Genomic DNA, 15,841 nt, shown 5'->3' with positions numbered 1-15,841 from the left:
ATGGTGCGGTATCTGCAGAGCTCACACCTTTCAGCCCACACTGCCTAAATGGTACTACCTGTGGCCACCACACACTGCCCTCCCCAGCCCTCCCAGCACCCCTCTTCCAGGAATCCTCCTTTTCCCCTTCTGGGACCCTGATGTCATGACCTGTTCACCCCCAGCCCCAGCCTTTGGCAGGAAGCTAAAAGGAGAGGCCTATGGCTTCATGGACCCCCAAGGGGGAGGGGGACTGCAGGGCTGAGGAGGGCAGTGGGACCTCATGCTCTGGGCTCAAGGTTCAGTACCCTGGTTCTCTGCATCTCTGGAGTCAGGGTCTGGGCTCAGGGGCTGCATCACTGCAGGCAGGCAGTAGGAGGTACAGAGGCCTTGGGCCGAGGAGGTAGACCTATCATTTTTTAAAAAAAATTTTTATCGGCGTATAGTTGATTTACAATGTGTTATTTTCAGGTGTACAGCAAGGTGAGTCAGTTATACATATACATATATCCACTCTTTTTTAGATTATTTTCCCATATAGGTCATTACAGAGTATTGAGTTCCCTGTGCTATACAGTAGGTCCTTATTAGTTATCTATTTTATATACAGTAGTGTGTATATGTCAATCCCAATCTCCCTATTTAGAGGTAGACCCATCTTGATGGGGTGGACAGAGAAGCGAGGACAGTCTGAGTGGTCTGGGTGGGGTGCAGCCTTCGGGAGGTGAGGAGGATGTCCACAGCAGTGGGTGGGCACACTGGAGTCAATTTTTTTTTAATGGATTAGTCTTGCTTAATAATGTCTTATTTATGTATGTATGTATTTATTTATTTTTGGCTGCATTGGGTCTTCGTTGCTGCACGTGGGCTTTCTCTAGTTGCGGCGAGCAGGGGCTACTCTTTGTTGGGTGCGTTGGCTTCTCACTGCGGTGGCTTCTCTTGTTGTGGAGCATGGGCTCTAGGTGCGCGGGCTTCAGTAGTTGTGGCACGCGAGCTCAGTAGTTGTGGCTCACAGACTCTAGAGCGCAGGCTCAGTAGTTGTGGCGCACGGGCTTAGTTGCTCCACGGCATGTGGGATCCTCCCAGACCAGGGCTTGCACCTGTGTCCCCTGCGTTGGCAGGCGGATTTGTAACCACTGTGCCACCAGGGAAGTCCTGGAATCAATTTATAGCAGAGCACGATGTTCCTTGGGATCCCTGTACCCAGTCCTAAGATGTTGGGGGTGAGCAGAGCCTCAACCACGTGTGGGTCCCCTCTACCCTCTGGCACTGTGCCTTACAGATAGTAAGCGCTTACCAAGTGATTGGGTTTATTGCCTGGCAGAGAGAGGTGGCCCTTCCCTGCCAGAAAGGCACACCAAGTGGAGAAGAAAGGCACTCTGGGAGGAAGGAGAGACATCTCTGGGCTCAGGGAGAGGAGAGGCTGAGGGCATCTCCAGAAGCGGTAGAGGCCATGGGTTGGGTGGCCTCAGGGAGCGTGTGGACTGATGGTGAAGGCCAAAAGGCAGGATGTTGGCCCTCTCCGTGACCCCCAATCCCTGTCAGTAGAGCCAGCAAGGCCCTTGCTCCTGTGCTGTCCTGGTGGGTGGGGTGGGGAGGGAGGCGGGACAGCCAGGCACCTTTGCAGGGTTTGGGGGGACAGGTTTCTCCTGGCAGGAGGGTAAAGGTGGCCAGCCTTGACCTGGGCTTGAGAGGGTGCTGCAAGGATGGGGCCGGTGCAGCGGGAGGCCCCCACCCAACCACGAGACTCCGGGGCAGGTCACTGACCCTGATCACCAAAGAGAATCGAATAACACTAGCCCTGGCTAATCCACAGATTTCAAAGCTTGATGAGATCAAATGACATCACATGTGTGAGGGCTTTGGCAGTGTTAGATGTAAGTGCAAGGTGTTATTATGATTATCAGTATTAGCACTGACGTGGCCTCATTGTTCAGCCCCTTGCTCACAGTGGCATCTTCCTGAGGGACACATCTGCATCTTTGGCCTCTGGCATTACTCAGAGTATTTCACTCACAGGTGAAGATTCCCTCCCTGCCCCAGCCCCCTGCATTGGGAGCTCCGAGTCTTACCCACTGGACCACCAGGGAAGTCCCCTAATGTTTTCTTACTAGTAAGAAGCCACTACCGCTTCATGCAACACTCTCACTGCCATGCCCTTGCTGAGTCTTGCTCATCCCCTGGAAGGTTATCTCCTGGAAAATTGTAACACGGAAGAGCCAAATCTGACTACATGTAGGATCTGTTTCTTTTACTTTAACCTTTGCTTTCAGCTGCTTTTGTTCACTAAAAGGATATTGTGTATACATAATGGCCTGCCTCAGGGAACCCTGCCCCTCTGCCAGAATGTTAAACCAAGCGCCTTTTGTTCAGGCAAACATCAGGACCCTGTCCACCTGTGGATGGCTAGGAGAAAGAAGAAATTAACACTTAACACATCCTTTCCCAGGCTGGCCATTCCAGGGGATATTTGCAAAATGCCTGGCCTTTTTACTTTACTGCCTCTCTCCTCCCCCTCTGTGCTATAAAAGAAACTGGCATCCAAACCCCGATAAGATGGTTATTTTGAGACTTTAGTCTGCCATCTTCTCCGCCTGCTGGCTACACCTCGTCTCTGATTTATTGGCCTGTCCTGCGGCAAGCAAAACTCCTCAATTGATGAGTCTTATGTCACCCTGGCCTCCGGCTTACGTGGCCTGGTATTGTCAGGTGCCTCTGAGGTGGAGCCTGGGTCTTCACTTTTCGTTCCCTCATTGACTGGACTGGGTGAAGTAGCTCAGGGGTTCGGTTCCACGTCAGGCTTCTCCTTGCACTGCCGGCCTGGATCTGGAAAGCTCAGGATGCCCCAGCCCAGGGCGTGCCCTGGAGAGCAGAATGGATGAGGGGTTCCCCGAATCATCCTTCTGCCACCTGATGCTTCAAAGGACTTCGGCCCCACCCTGCTCTGGCATGTGTGTCCTTGGGAGTGGTAGGGCCCAGACCGTCCCTGGCATCTGGAGCCTGCCAAGAGCTTGTCCCTCTGGCCCTACCTCATGCACTCTGAGTCCTCCTCACCCAGGGCCAGGCCTGGCCTGACCTGAGAGGCCTGCACTAAACCTCTGGTCAGTAGGAGTCAGGACAGCAGTTTCTTGATCCAGGGAGGTGCTGAGGGTGAGGTGGCAGTGCTATGGGCCCAGCCGGCCGGCTGCCTGAGAGGGTGGGGGACCAGCCAGGGAAGAGACACGACCCAGACCTGCGGCCCTGGACAACAGGCCCATCCCTGCGTAGAGCGAGGGAGGGTACACAGTGAAGTATCAGAAGAAACAGCGTTGTTGGGACACCCAGGAAAAGAGCTGGTCAGGAGGCAGGTGCCCAGCTGCTAGGTTCATCTGAGCCACAAACAGGCTGAGCAGCCTAGGCAGAGGGGCGCTACATCTCTGGTCTCATCACCAGTCAAATGAGGCTCCTACAACGCATGTGGCTTCTCTGGTCTGGTGGAGTTGGGAGGTGGGGGTTGTGGAGACTTGTGGGCGGGGCACTGGGAGCAGAAGGGAGGGGAAGAGGGACCCCCAACCAGGCTTTTGTAACCCTGCTGCCCCCTAGTGGTGACATAGAGTAACAGAGACATGGTCTCCCCGGGGGAACACAATGCAGGCAGGTCACACCCCGCCTTCCCTAGACAGGGAAAGGAAATTCATGGTTAGGTACTTTAGCGGACCCCGCCTCCCTCAAGGCTGTGTGTGTTCTGGGTGGAGGGAAAGGCAGCCCCAGCCAATGCACAAGTACCCACAGCCATGCACAGGATAGTGCGGCTTACTCACTCCTGTATTCATTTTGCAAGCGCCGAGGGAGGCTCTGTAGTTTGCAGGGGCACTGGGCCAGGCCCTGGGGATTTAGAGCCCCTTGGCACACCATTCCTGCCCTCAGAGCGCCTCTGTCCAGTGGGAGCAGACAGGCACACCAGAGACTCTGGAGAAAATAGGAGACTGCTCTGAGGTGTGACTGTTGTGTGAGTAACGCTTGGGAAGCACATGGCCGGCAACCGTGGGGCTGTCTGACTATTGGTTTCTCCTGGGCACGTGGGCCTCCAGCCTGCTGGGTCCGGAGGCCTTTGCCACTAGTTTAGGGGAGTCTTTTCCTGCAGGGCCTTCCAGGGATCTGGGTCGCCCTCCCTGCAGGAGAGCTGGATTTCGACCTGTGCCTGCTGCTCTCCGCTGCTGTCCTGCCCCCACCCTGGCTGGGAACAGGCGCAAGGGGGACGGCAGACCTTGCCTTGCTCCTACAGCCTCCTCTATCTACACCTGCCCTCCCCAAACCTGGTCTGGGGACCTGGGTTCCAAAGACAACAGAAAACATTAGGTCTCAGCTGCATCTCCCCTTCCCAGGCTGGTGCTCTGCGGGCCTTCCAGCTCCAACCACACGGCATGGGGCAGGCGACAGGGGCACAACTGCCACCCAACCAGGGCCTTGCCCTGACCTTCAGAGACTAGGCTGGAACTCAGTAGGCAACACATGGAGAGGGTGGGAGAAGAAGCAAGTGTGTGTGTGTGTGTGTGTGTGTGTGTGTGTGTGTGTGTGTGTGTGTGTGTGTGTGTGTGTGTGTGTGTGTGTAGCCTGGGTGCGTCACCGTCACTGGGAATGCAGACGAGTCTGACTCAGTGGGAACATAGGCATGAAAGGAAGAGAGAGCACAGTGGCATTTCCAAGCAGGATGGGAACTCTGGGTGGTGGAGACTGGCCGTGGGGTCAGGGGTGCTGCTCCAAGGCCTGGCCTAGAAAGAGGCTAAGCGTGGTGGGGAAGCGGGAGGGGAGGGGAGACAGGAAGGGGTAGTTCAAGGGGAGCAAAGGTTGGACCTCTGACTACCTGGGCTGGTCTGGGTAGGAGAGAGGACAGCAGGGCTTTCTGCTCTGGAGACAGAAGGGGACAAGTCATGCATGGAATTAGAGAAACAGGCCTGGTCAATCAGGGATGAGGGGAAATGCAAGGACTTCCAACCTGCCCTTCAGGGCCTGGAGGTCAGGCACCTGTTACTACTGAACCAGACCCCAGGTGCTTCTGATACGGAGAGACCACCCCTCCTCCCAGAGGCACCAAGGGTGGGATTGCCAAGGAAGCTGCTCCCCTGGGCAGAGACAGCATCCTCAGGTGCACCGGGAAGATCTGGGGAGAGACTTTCCCAGGAAACGTTGCTTCCTTTCTCGGGATCAGAGAGGCTGAAAGGGCCAGCCCTGGATAGCAAGGCCAGGAAAGGCCCAGAGTTAGGAGCTAAGGGGGAAGGCTGTTGGCCAGCCCTGAGCTGTGGCAGCGTGGACCCTGAGGGATGCTCCCCACACCAAGGGGTGACCTGGACAGCTGAGTGTCCCAGGAGTGACTGTACTTGAAAATACAGGGAAGGGCTTCCCTGGTGGTGCAGTGGTTAAGAATCTGCCTGCTAATGCAGGGGACACGGGTTCGATCACTGGCCCGGGAAGATCCCACATGCCGCAGAGCAACTAAGCCCATGCGTCACAACTACTGAGCCTGAGCTCTAGAGACCGAGAGCCATGACTACAGAAGCCTGTGTACCTAGAGCCTGTGCTCCTCAACAAGAGGAGCCACTGCAACGAGAAGTCCGCGAGCTGCAACGAAGAGTAGCCCCCGCTCGCCGCAACAAGAGAAAGCCCGCGTGCAGCGACGAAGACCCAACACAGCCAAAAATAAAAAATAGGTGAAATAAATATTAAAAAAAATATATATATATATATATATATATAAAGAAAATACAGGGAAGACAATGTTGAACCTAAAGGAATGAATGACAAATGGTGTTATTTTAGGTATGTGGTAGTACTTGGTGGCCTAGGGGAGGGGAGCTTCTTAATCCCTTCGAATTACTTAAACCAGAACTGATGAGGAGAGTGAGGGAACAGGGGACGCTCATTTGAGTTGGGCCCCTTGGACCAGGGAGCACAGTGGGCTGGGCTATAGGTCTTTTTCTACTAATGGGAGGGCCGGAGGGCTACTTGGCTGCCCATCTGTCTGCAGGCAGGCCCAGGCTGGGGTCCCACTGGAGCATAGGGTGCCCTGTGGGGACTCAACTGTCCAGAGAGAAGTCCCTGCCAGTCCATCTGGGGATGCCGGGGCAGGGCAGGGAGAGGTGCTGGGCAGGGCCAGCTGGCTGCCGGGGCCCTGATCCTCGCCCTCTGAGGGTGGATGGTGAGGGCGGTGGCCACGGCGTTCCTGGCTGGGAGCCCAGAGGAGTCTTTTGTAATCACAACATGATCTCGTGTGCTGGGCGGTGAAGCCGGCAGGGAGAGGCCGGCAGAGGCCCGGCTCCGGTGGCTCCAGCTTCCCTCCTGCTCTGGCTCCCCCAGGGCTGCTCTGGAAATCTCTCGGTGCCTGCTGTTGCCATGCACTCGGCTGTGAGTGGCACCTTGCCTTTGGCGGGGGGCTTCTTGGGGCTGGGACACCAGGCGGCCACACTCTGGGGGCAGCTGGGCCTGGGAGGAAGAGGGCTGTGCCTATGCCAGTGGGGGGCTGGGCAGGGGCATCGGCCACAACGGGGTCCCTGCAGCCAGAGAAGGAGGGACTCAGGGATCTTGGTGCTGAGGCACAGTGTGCCCCGGGGTGGCTCCCCGGCTGGGCCTGCCCTCAGAGCTGGCTCTTTCCTGCCCCAACCGACTGCCGGCAGCTCAGGGCCTGGAGAGGCTGGGCCTGTGGGAGTGGCTCTTTCCCACAGGCTGGACACAGGTTTGGGGAGTGGGGTCCAGGGCCTGGGAGCCGAGGACAGAGCAGGGGCCTCTCTTTTCACTGTGGTTCTTGGCCTGGGAGCCAAACAGCCCCCACCTCGACCTCCTGAATACCCTGGCAACTTCCCAGTCACGGCAGGTTCCGCTGCCAGAGCCATTTATAACTCCCATTCCAGGCTCTGCTCGGCAGTGGAGCTCCCTGGAGAGCTGGGGGGAGGGGCAGCCACTGCTGGGAGCTGCAGGCCTGGGTATGAGGCCCCGGCCTGAGCCTCAGAGGTGGCAGGAAGATGGGCAGAGAGGCCAGCAGGGTGGGGCTGGGGGGGCCTACCATGGGCCATCTCCCCACGTGACCCTCGCTCCGGGTCTGGAGTCTGCTCCTTGGGTGGTAAGAACATGGTAGAGTGGGCGAATGTGAAAGTCGAGCAACTGGTAAGGGATGGGCCCAGCAGTCAGGAGCTTGGGCCCCCTGGCCTCTGCAGGGGCCTCATGGGGCCGAGTCCCCAGTGAGCAGGCAGGAAGAGAAGGATGCAGAGCTGGACAGGAGGATCGTTGCCCTTCGCAAGAAGAACCAGGCCTTACTGCGCAGGTACCAGGTGAGTGGGCTGTGATGGGCCGGGAGGACTGCCCGGCTTGGCACTCCCTGTCAGATCTGCAGACCCTGAATGGTTGTCTCTCCATGCAGGCTCTGGGCCTGGGACCAGGGTTAGGTTGGGCGTGTTCCACCTCAGGGGCTCTGTGAGGGTCCTGGGGACTGTGTGATGTAGTGCCTCTGCCCCCTGGTGTCCCACTGGTGTCTCTCTGTGTAGGCCTGTTGACATCTGTGTCTCTGTGCACCTGGGGGGCCATGGCCTGTGCTGACCCCGGGCCCTCCCACAGGAGATCCAGGAAGACCGTCGGCAGGCAGAGCAGGGGGGCATGGCTGAGACCACGCCGGAGCTCCTCCGTCCTGACGGCCTCACTGTCACCATCAGCCAGGTTCCTGGAGTAAGACCCAACCGGCAGACAGGGTGGGGTGGCAAGGAGGTGGAGGTCCAGCCCGTGGCAGGGGAGCACAGCTGCCCCGGCTCCTCTGCTTCTCCCGCTTACATTCTGGGGCATACCTACCAGCTCCCAACCTCATGCAGCCCAGGCCACTGCTGGCCCCCATCCCCAAAGAGCCACAGCTGAAAGGTGACCAGATAGAAGCCTCTTCATGCCCTTTTCCAGTCCCAGAGCTCTGCACCCATATCCCCAAGCACAGGCCGCTCGTAAACCCCAAACCCCAGGGGCACAGAGACGTTGGGGCTGAATGCCAGGAACAGCGTCTGAGGGACAGAGCCTCATTGTCTGAGTGCTTTGGATTTCCCAGCTCAGAGATGATGGGCCACTGTGGAGTCTCGGGCCCCTGGGTGGCCCCAGGCCCGGATAACATAATGCCACTGGTATGTGAATGCCTCGTAGCGTGAGCTCCTCTGTGGGCATTCCAGGGAGGGCCAGGGCTGGAACCCAGCCTGGGGAACCACCCAAAGGACCCAAGCCCCAGCTTCTGTCCAGTGCTGTCTATGTGGCCTGACGGCGCGGCCCCTCATTCTGCAGGGGAAGCGGGTGGTCAGCCGGAACTGGGCAAGGAGCGCCCTTGGACCTGGAGCAGCCAATGAGATGCTTGAGGATGAGGAGGCAGAGCCCCATGCTGGCGCCTTCTGCTTGGGGGAGCGGGTGGAGCTGGCTGTGACCATGGAAAACAAAGCCGAGGTGAGCAGTGCTGGTGGGGGGAGCCGGGCACCAGGAAGGCAGACTCTTCTTCTCTGGCTCTGCCACACTGCCCATCTGCATCTTCCCCAGGCCAAGCGGATCGTAAGTGAGAAGCCCACCAGAGCAAGGAGCCAGAGGGCAGAAGGGTCACCTGGAGGGGGCTTGGGCCGGAGCCCCTCCATGCAGATGGCCATCAGCTCAGATTCTGCCCGGAAGGTAGCTCTTCAAGAGGGGCTGGGGACATGAACGTGGTGGTCCCCTTTTGGGGGAGGCATAGAAGCTGAGTCACATGTGTCCCCATTCGCGGGGACGTGGCCCAGGCAGGACCTGCAAGAATATCCCCCTTCTTCCTTTCTCTGGCCAGTCTCCACATTGGGTGGGTCTTGCAGTGAGAGACAGTGTAAGCCAGAGGTGTGACATAGCCCCTTACCCTACCTGGACCTCTGGTAGCAAGCTGTGGTGGTGGGGGGGGGTCTGGAGGTCTGTCAGGAGGGTGTAAGAGACTGGCCATGTGCCAGGTGTGACCTCTAGGTGGCAGCAGCCCCTAGTCTTGGCTCTCGCTCACAGCTGCTGGGTGCCTCTCCACCCTGCCTGCACTTGACCACACACCCCAGCAACAACTCTGTGGATAGATGCTGTTATTATCCCCATTTTACAGATGAGGAAATGACACACAGAGAGGTTAAGAAACTTGCCCAAAAGACACCACTAACGCGTGGACGGAAACCGTGCCTATAGCACACAGCATGTTAGAGATGAAATGGATCTAATTTTTTTTGGTGGGGGGACCTCAAGACCTTGAGAGAGGAAGGGGTTAGTAGACTCTGGATCCCCATTCCAAGCTCAGGGCTCTTTCTGCTTCGACCCCGTGGTGCTTTGTGTCTTCTCCCTGCAGGGTGTCCGGGAGCCCCAGAGTCCAGGCCTGGTCCCAGGCCCAGCTCCCCGCTGGCCAGTGGGGAGGCCCCCGGAGGTGGGCTGGGACTACGCCCAGTGGAAGCAGGAGCGAGAGCAGATCGACCTGGCCCGCCTGGCGCGGCACAGAGACGCACAGGGTGACTGGCGCCGCCCGTGGGACCTGGACAAGGCCAAGCCCACGTGGGTGGCAGGGCTGGGCATCCTGCTGGGTCGACATGCTTGTGGGGCTGAGTTGGGCTAACTGTGGGTGTCTCTTGGAGGGCTGCTGGGACCCTCCCCAGGGTGGTGAGGCTCTGCCTGACCCTCTGTTCGGACCCTGGCCTCAGGGCTGTGTGTGGGCACTGTGTTTCCCACCTTTCTTGGGCCCACCCTCTCCATGCCGTCCTTGGTTCCGTGGCTGGGCTTGGGGCTGGGACTGGGGCAGGAGGGGTCAGCCCACCAGTGTAGCCTTGCAGCCTCTGTGCTCCCTGCCAGCGGCCCGCCTGACTCCCTCTCTCTGCAACGCAGGCCACAGGACTCCAGCAAGCCTCGGGAAGAGGGCCCAGCCAGGGGGGGCAGCACGAGGGGTGAGCCAACACCCACTCCTCCTGGATTTTTTCACCCCTTGACCCCGCTTCCTCTCTGTTCCCTGTCTCTTGGTTTACCACTTATTTTCAGAGCTGGAAGGAAGCATGGAAGGACATCTTCCTTCCTCTCCCTCCCTATCAGAGGAGGGCACCACTTCCCATCCTCCGAACCCACAGCCCCTGTCCTGGATTCTGACCCCAGAAGGTCTGGGGAGAAGGGCTCACCAGGAAGTCAGCGCTGCAGTCCTTTTGAGGTGTTGGTCCTTCGTGGGTGGCAGCTGCCCCTTGCCTGTTATAGGAACAGAACTCTGCATCGCTGGCCCCTCATTTTACACACAAGGGAGCTTGAGGCTGGAGAGGCTCTGCCGGTCACCTAGTCAAGAGTGACACAGCAAGTACAGGACACAGTTCCCCTGACCCCCAGGCCAGGGTTCTTTTTTGGGAGCTAGAACACTCACAGCTGGCAGCTTCCTGGTCCCGAAAGAGCTGATGTTCCTGCTTTGGGTCTTTTGTGACGCCCACCCTTTCCCCATTTCCTTTTTCTACTTAGGCCCCAGGAGCCACCGAAAGCTACAGCCCCCACCGTTGACCCCTGATGGCAAAGGTGAGTTGGGACAGGAGGAGGAGCAGGTCCCATGTGCTGGTGAAAGAGCTGGGCTGCTATGGACCTCTTCTCTCTTGATTTGTGGACCATCTTTTGCAGGCGGTACTACTCGGGGTGGGCAACCCAGCAGACCTTTGGTGGCGCTGGCCACATGCAGCAAAGCTCGGGGGACAGAGAGGTTGACTGGCAGGGCCCGCAGGTAACATGTGGCAGGGAGCAAAATCGAGGGAGGCATCTGGGCTCCCTAATTTCCTGGCCCTCCCCTGCTCCTGGGAGGTCAGGCCCAGCACTGGCCCAGGTGCCTGCTCCAGCCCCCGGGGCCTCTGCCTCTTGGCTGACTGCTGCCTTGTGGCAGGTTAATGAGATGTGGGGAGAGGCCATCAGCAAAGGCAGCAGCAGCGAGAGGCTGGTGTCCAGGGAGGCTGGTGGTAATTACCGCAGTTACCGTCCTCTGGGAAGTCAGGCGCGCCTTTCCCAGGCAGCGCAGGCCGGGACATGCACGGAGTCCCCGCAGAACTCAAGGCAGGCTTGGCCATAAACAGCAGCTGGGGATCTGCAAAGGGGCTACGGTGGGCGGTGTTCAGAGGAAGTGGCTGGGTTTGGGGAGGAAGGTTGGGCTGGAAGGGAAGCATCCTGGAGCCTCGTTCTGGCTCTGAGGTTCCTCTGAGACCCTTGGGCCCTCGCTCCTCCCTGGAGGACATGGGCTGCTGGCTACGGAGCAGGTGACGTGAAGTGGGATGGGTAGTAGTGGGGCCTGCCATGTTCTGTGTTTCTGTAGGTGGGAAATGAAGGGAGGCAAGGAGGAGCTGGAGAGCCAGGAGGTGAGTACTTGGGCATAGGATGGGGCGGGCTAGGGACATGAGCCCTGAATTCACCAACCAGCAGAGCCGACCTCTTGTTGTCAGGGAAGCCCAAGCACCAGAAGGACTCCAAATGAGAAGGAACATGTGCAGACTCCGAGCAGGATGGAGCCAGGCGGAGCCATAAGTGTCCCAGCAACCAGCCCAGCTCCAGCATCACCAGAGGAGCCAAAAGGGGAGTCAGGAGCTTCGACAGCCAGTCCAGAGCCTGGCTCTCCACGAAACACGGACTTGCTTCCCCTCAACCTCTCTCTAGGATGTGCCAGTAGCCCTGGGCCCGGGGAGAGCACGTGTGTGCTCAGTCCAAGGCCTGGGACCCAGGAGAGCCCTGTGTCCTGGCTGGAGGGTCATGAGCAGCCCCTGGGGTGGAACGAGCCCCAGGCTGAGCCAGAAGCCCAGACTTGTTCTGGGCCCCCAAAAGAGGCAGGGCCCCTGGAACCCAGAGAAGACAGGCCTGGCAAGGCTGGGGCCCAGCAGGTCCTGGCACCTCGAAGCAGACCCCCCAGAGGAGGCAGCCAAAGGGCGAGGGGCACAGGAGGTATGAGGAGCAGGACAGGGGGTCCTGCCCCTGCAAGAAGATGCTGAGCAAAGCTCTCGGGAGCCGGGTGCCCGGCTGGGGAGGGGAGGAGGGGAGACACCGTCAAAAATCTTTGAGCTCTGGGCACGTGGTTGGCTGGCGGCTGTGGCAGCCTGGCCGAGCAGTTTGGCAGACTCTTCGGTGGAGTGACCCTGTGAAGGCAAGGAGCCAACCCCTGCACCTCACGGGCACCCCCCTGTGCACGTGTGTGCTCTCGCCTGCAGGTAGAGCCCCTGGTGTATCCCCACGCCACACCTGGTCTGTGAGGCTGGCAAGCCCTGCCCCAAGCCTACTGCTGCCCAGGCCACAAGCTCCCTGACCATGGCGAGAGGACAAGGCTTGGAAGCCTTGGCTTCCAAGGAGAGCACCTGGCTCTCCTGGCTTCCATCATCCCCAGGGCCTGGCCTCCCTCTCCGGCTGCCGGCTCCTGGCTCCTCAGGTACAGGCAGCCTCAGCAGCTGGCATGGCTAGCCCAGGCTCGGGCCCTTTCCTACACCCCTGCCTTGCACCCAGGTGAATCACAGTCCAAGACTCACAGGATGGCCAACCTGAGGATCTCACAATCAGCTGGCAGCCTCCTGCCTTCCTCTGGGCCTCAGCCTCCTCTTCCAGGAGGCTGAGGCCCAGAGAAAGGGAGGCCACAGCCAGCAGGGACAGAGCTGGGGACAGAAGAGCAGAGCTCAGGTCTCCTCTGTGAAAGGAAGGGTCTCTGGAGAGTCTCTGAAATGGGGCGAGGTGGGCAGGGGGGAGTAAGGAGGGGCCAGCTTCCTCTCCCCACAGGAGGCACGGGAGCCCACCGTCAGGGGCCTCCTCCCCCACCCCCAGGTCACACATGAAGTGTGCCCTGAATGGGGACAGAGGGAGCCTGCCACCCAGGGTCATTTCCTGCCATCTCCAGCTTCCTCCTCCCACCGCCTCCCTGCACTGTGTCATGCCAGAGCAAGGTCTCAGGCAGTGACCCAGGAGGCAGAGAAACAGCGACTCCAGCTAAGTATGACATCAGGACTTGTCTTTCCTATTTAGTCTCCGCACAAGCTGTGGCTTCCTCTCAGTTCAACAAGCATTTCCTGAGCACCCACTACCAGCAATGCAGCCGGTGGGCGATGGTGGCTCTGCCAGCAAGAGGGAGGGAAGAAACCCCTGCCTCCAGCAGACCCAGGCTGCACAGCAGGAGCTGTTCTTGGCTGTAGGTGCCCGACCGGGGCTGGGGATGGTAGTAGGAGCCCAGAGGGAACCATCCCACCGCTGCTTGCAAAGCCAGGCGCGTCTCCCTTTCTCATCGTGTGTACCCTTTGCCCCCAGTCCCCTGCTTGGATCTCCCCACGTGGCTCTGCCACGGTTGTTCCTCTCTGCTGAGGGTCCTGGGCCTCACCAGCCTCTCTGAGTTCTCTAGGGAGTGTCCAGATCATCCCCAGCATCTCTCCACTGTCAGTGAGGCCTAAACTGTGGCTCAATTGTGTGAGGGCAGGGCTTCCTCACTGGCTCTTGCTCTGCTCTCCACCCCCTCTATTGAGGAAGCATGAGGAGGGGGTGTCTTTTTGGCAGATCAGATTGTTTAGAGCAGTGCCTCTTACACATTAAGGTGCAGAGTAATGCAGATTCTAACTTGGGAGGTCTGGGCTGGGCCTGGGAACGTGCATTTCTACTAGGCTCCAAGTGCCGCCTCTGCTGCTGCTTCCTGGACCACACTGTGAGAGTAAGGGTTTGGACTACAGTGTATGGAGGGCTAGGGGCAAAGACAGACTCTAGACTCTAAGGGCTGGCTCCTGGCTCTGTAGGGGATGGAGGGAGGCTGCCCCTGCCCGGTGGGAGCTTCCTGGCCTCAGAGTTGGGTGGGACACTGACGCACTGGGTAGATGCTTGAGAGTGGGTGGTGTCAACTTCCTGTAGTGGGGAGTGAGAAAGCTGGTTGGGAAGGGGATGAGGTGAAGGGGGTTGGAAGAGGTGAGGACTGATCAGAGGAATTTTGGAAAGGCTTGGGAACATTCTGTGCCTATGGGAAGAAGACCCCTGTGAGATATGAAAAGGCAAGGATGAAAGAGCCCAAGCTCAAGTTTTCCTTTTGCCTTCCAGTCACACGTGCGTGGCTTTGGAACATGGCACTGGCTCTGGAACTCACGACTCCCAAAGGATGGAGCTGGGGTAGAGCAGGTTCGGGCAGCCTCGAATTCAGATATCTCCCAAATAACTGTGATCCAGAATTTGAATTCTAAGATTCACAAACTTCCCCCAGCCCCTGGTGCCCCCAACTGTACAGATGTGCCTTCATTAAAGGGTCTGTGCCAAGGCATGTTTGACTGTGGGATGGGGATGTAGAACTTGGGCAGAGCTCTGGTTGAGGCCTCACAGCAAGACCTAAGCAGGAGAGGAAGCTGGACAAAAGGGCTATGGAGAAACAGGGCTTCTCTTCCTTCTGGATGTTGGGAGAAAGGGATGTCATGGGAATGAGTCACTAGGGCTTAGAGAGAATGGAGTCTGGCACAGGCCGTCTTCGTTGCAGGACTGTAGTGCAAGGCAAGTATCACTGAACTTTTCTCAGAAAAGGGGAGCCCTTCTTCAGGAGCAATGAACCAGCAGCTCTGGGGGCCACCCCTCCTGCTCTAGGATGGAACCAGCTAAGGAGCAGGAGGGAAGCGTAGACATCCCTCCACAAAGCTTGGGACCATGGAAGGCTGCTGTTACCTTCTGGCTCCTTTGGTTAAAGGCCTGGCTGGGAGCCTTCTTCTTGGATTCCCTTCTCCTCTCCAACCAACAGACAAGACTGTTCCTCAAAGGTGGGAAGTTCTTCATGGGACATGGCTTCAGGAGCCCAGGCACAGAGCTGGAGGAACTGACAAGGGAGAGTGCAGTGGGTAGTAGGGAGCCAGCAGGGAGATGACAGCTTTACCTAAGGCCTCAAAACAAGGAGGGCAGAAGAGGTGGAAAGCCTCTCTGTCCTGGCCCTTATCACCTTACAGAGGGGAGCAGCAGACCACATTGTAAAGGAGGTATTTTGGGGATGATAGGCGGCATGGTTGAGGGAAACAAACATGGGCCTTGGAATCTGAGAGACTGAATCTGAATCCTAGGTCTGCCACCTGCTAGCTGGATGACTGGTCATTTTTAACATCTAAAAACCTCAGTTTTCTTGCCTGCAAAATGGAGCTAGTAGTACCTATGATGAAGGGTTGTTAAGAAAATTAAAGATGAGAATATGTGAAACATACCTGGCACACCGTAGGCACTCTCTTCACAGTAGCACACAGAAGGCGCTCAGTAAATATCTGTCGAATAAATAAAGTAGCTATTTGTTGTGATCTCTGTCTATTTGGTTTTCTATCTTTTCCATTGTCTTCTCTTTTAGTCTCATGGTCACTGGAGTCAATACACTCTCAGGGAAACAGGGATGGTTTGTAAATGTTACCCAGCCTTCTAGGACAGTGAGCTGCTTTTAATCCCCCGGGGTAGTCTGGTTGAGTTAAAAGCATCATGAAGTGACTCTGCTCTTACAGGGAATGTTCTTTGCCTTCATCCACCCACTGGATCACAAGGATATCCTAAGCATTTCCCCCTGACTTTGCACACTGCCTCTTGCAGCTCAGAGTGTTTCCTCTTTCCTTCTGTTTACATCATAGCAATCTCAGGAAGTCACTCCCCAGAAACAAACGCCTTTGTGGAGTTTGCTCCATGCCTCCCAAAGTTTTATCACCCAAAGGAGCAGCATGCCAGTATTTTCTTATAATCAAGAGATGGGTAATTGGGGATCCCTGGAAGCAGGGGATCCCCAGCTATCTAACAAGTCCCAAGTTTGGAAGGTTTGACCACCAGTCAGCTCCAGCCCCAAACCCTAGCCTCAGGGACAGGGATAACAGGAAAAGATGGCACTGGCCCCTGAAAAGAAAAAAGGAAATGGCAAAAATCC

The 15,841-nt window shown here is 57.7% G+C and overlaps 1 protein-coding gene across 11 annotated transcripts; it reads left to right on the top strand.

Moving 5' to 3' along the window:
* Positions 1 to 6,205: 6,205 nt before the first annotated feature.
* On the top strand, positions 6,206 to 15,236 carry CCDC9B (coiled-coil domain containing 9B). Of its 11 annotated transcripts, XR_010839651.1 has the most exons (13): positions 6,229 to 6,360; positions 7,167 to 7,280; positions 7,564 to 7,662; positions 8,263 to 8,418; positions 8,509 to 8,634; positions 9,314 to 9,513; positions 9,841 to 9,899; positions 10,450 to 10,503; positions 10,603 to 10,702; positions 11,282 to 11,324; positions 11,409 to 12,379; positions 12,964 to 13,126; positions 14,014 to 15,236. XR_010839651.1 is itself a non-coding variant. In XM_067028969.1 (12 exons), exons 2-12 carry the CDS (start codon positions 7,213 to 7,215, stop codon positions 11,946 to 11,948), a joined length of 1,527 nt encoding a protein of 508 aa, XP_066885070.1. In that variant the 5' UTR covers positions 6,230 to 6,360; positions 7,167 to 7,212; the 3' UTR covers positions 11,949 to 15,236. The 11 variants fall into 11 exon arrangements, 8 of the variants coding, with proteins under 8 accessions (XP_066885072.1, XP_066885070.1, XP_066885071.1 ...); XR_010839650.1 differs by having other exon boundaries at positions 6,230 to 6,360; positions 11,409 to 13,126; XR_010839649.1 differs by having other exon boundaries at positions 6,230 to 6,360; positions 7,564 to 7,671; positions 11,409 to 13,126.
* The last annotated feature ends 605 nt before the right edge of the window (positions 15,237 to 15,841 follow it).

Source organism: Kogia breviceps, chromosome 3, assembly GCF_026419965.1.
Source record: "Kogia breviceps isolate mKogBre1 chromosome 3, mKogBre1 haplotype 1, whole genome shotgun sequence".
NCBI classification, from domain to species: Eukaryota; Metazoa; Chordata; class Mammalia; order Artiodactyla; family Physeteridae; genus Kogia; species Kogia breviceps.
This window is presented reverse-complemented; position numbering and strand designations above follow the sequence as displayed.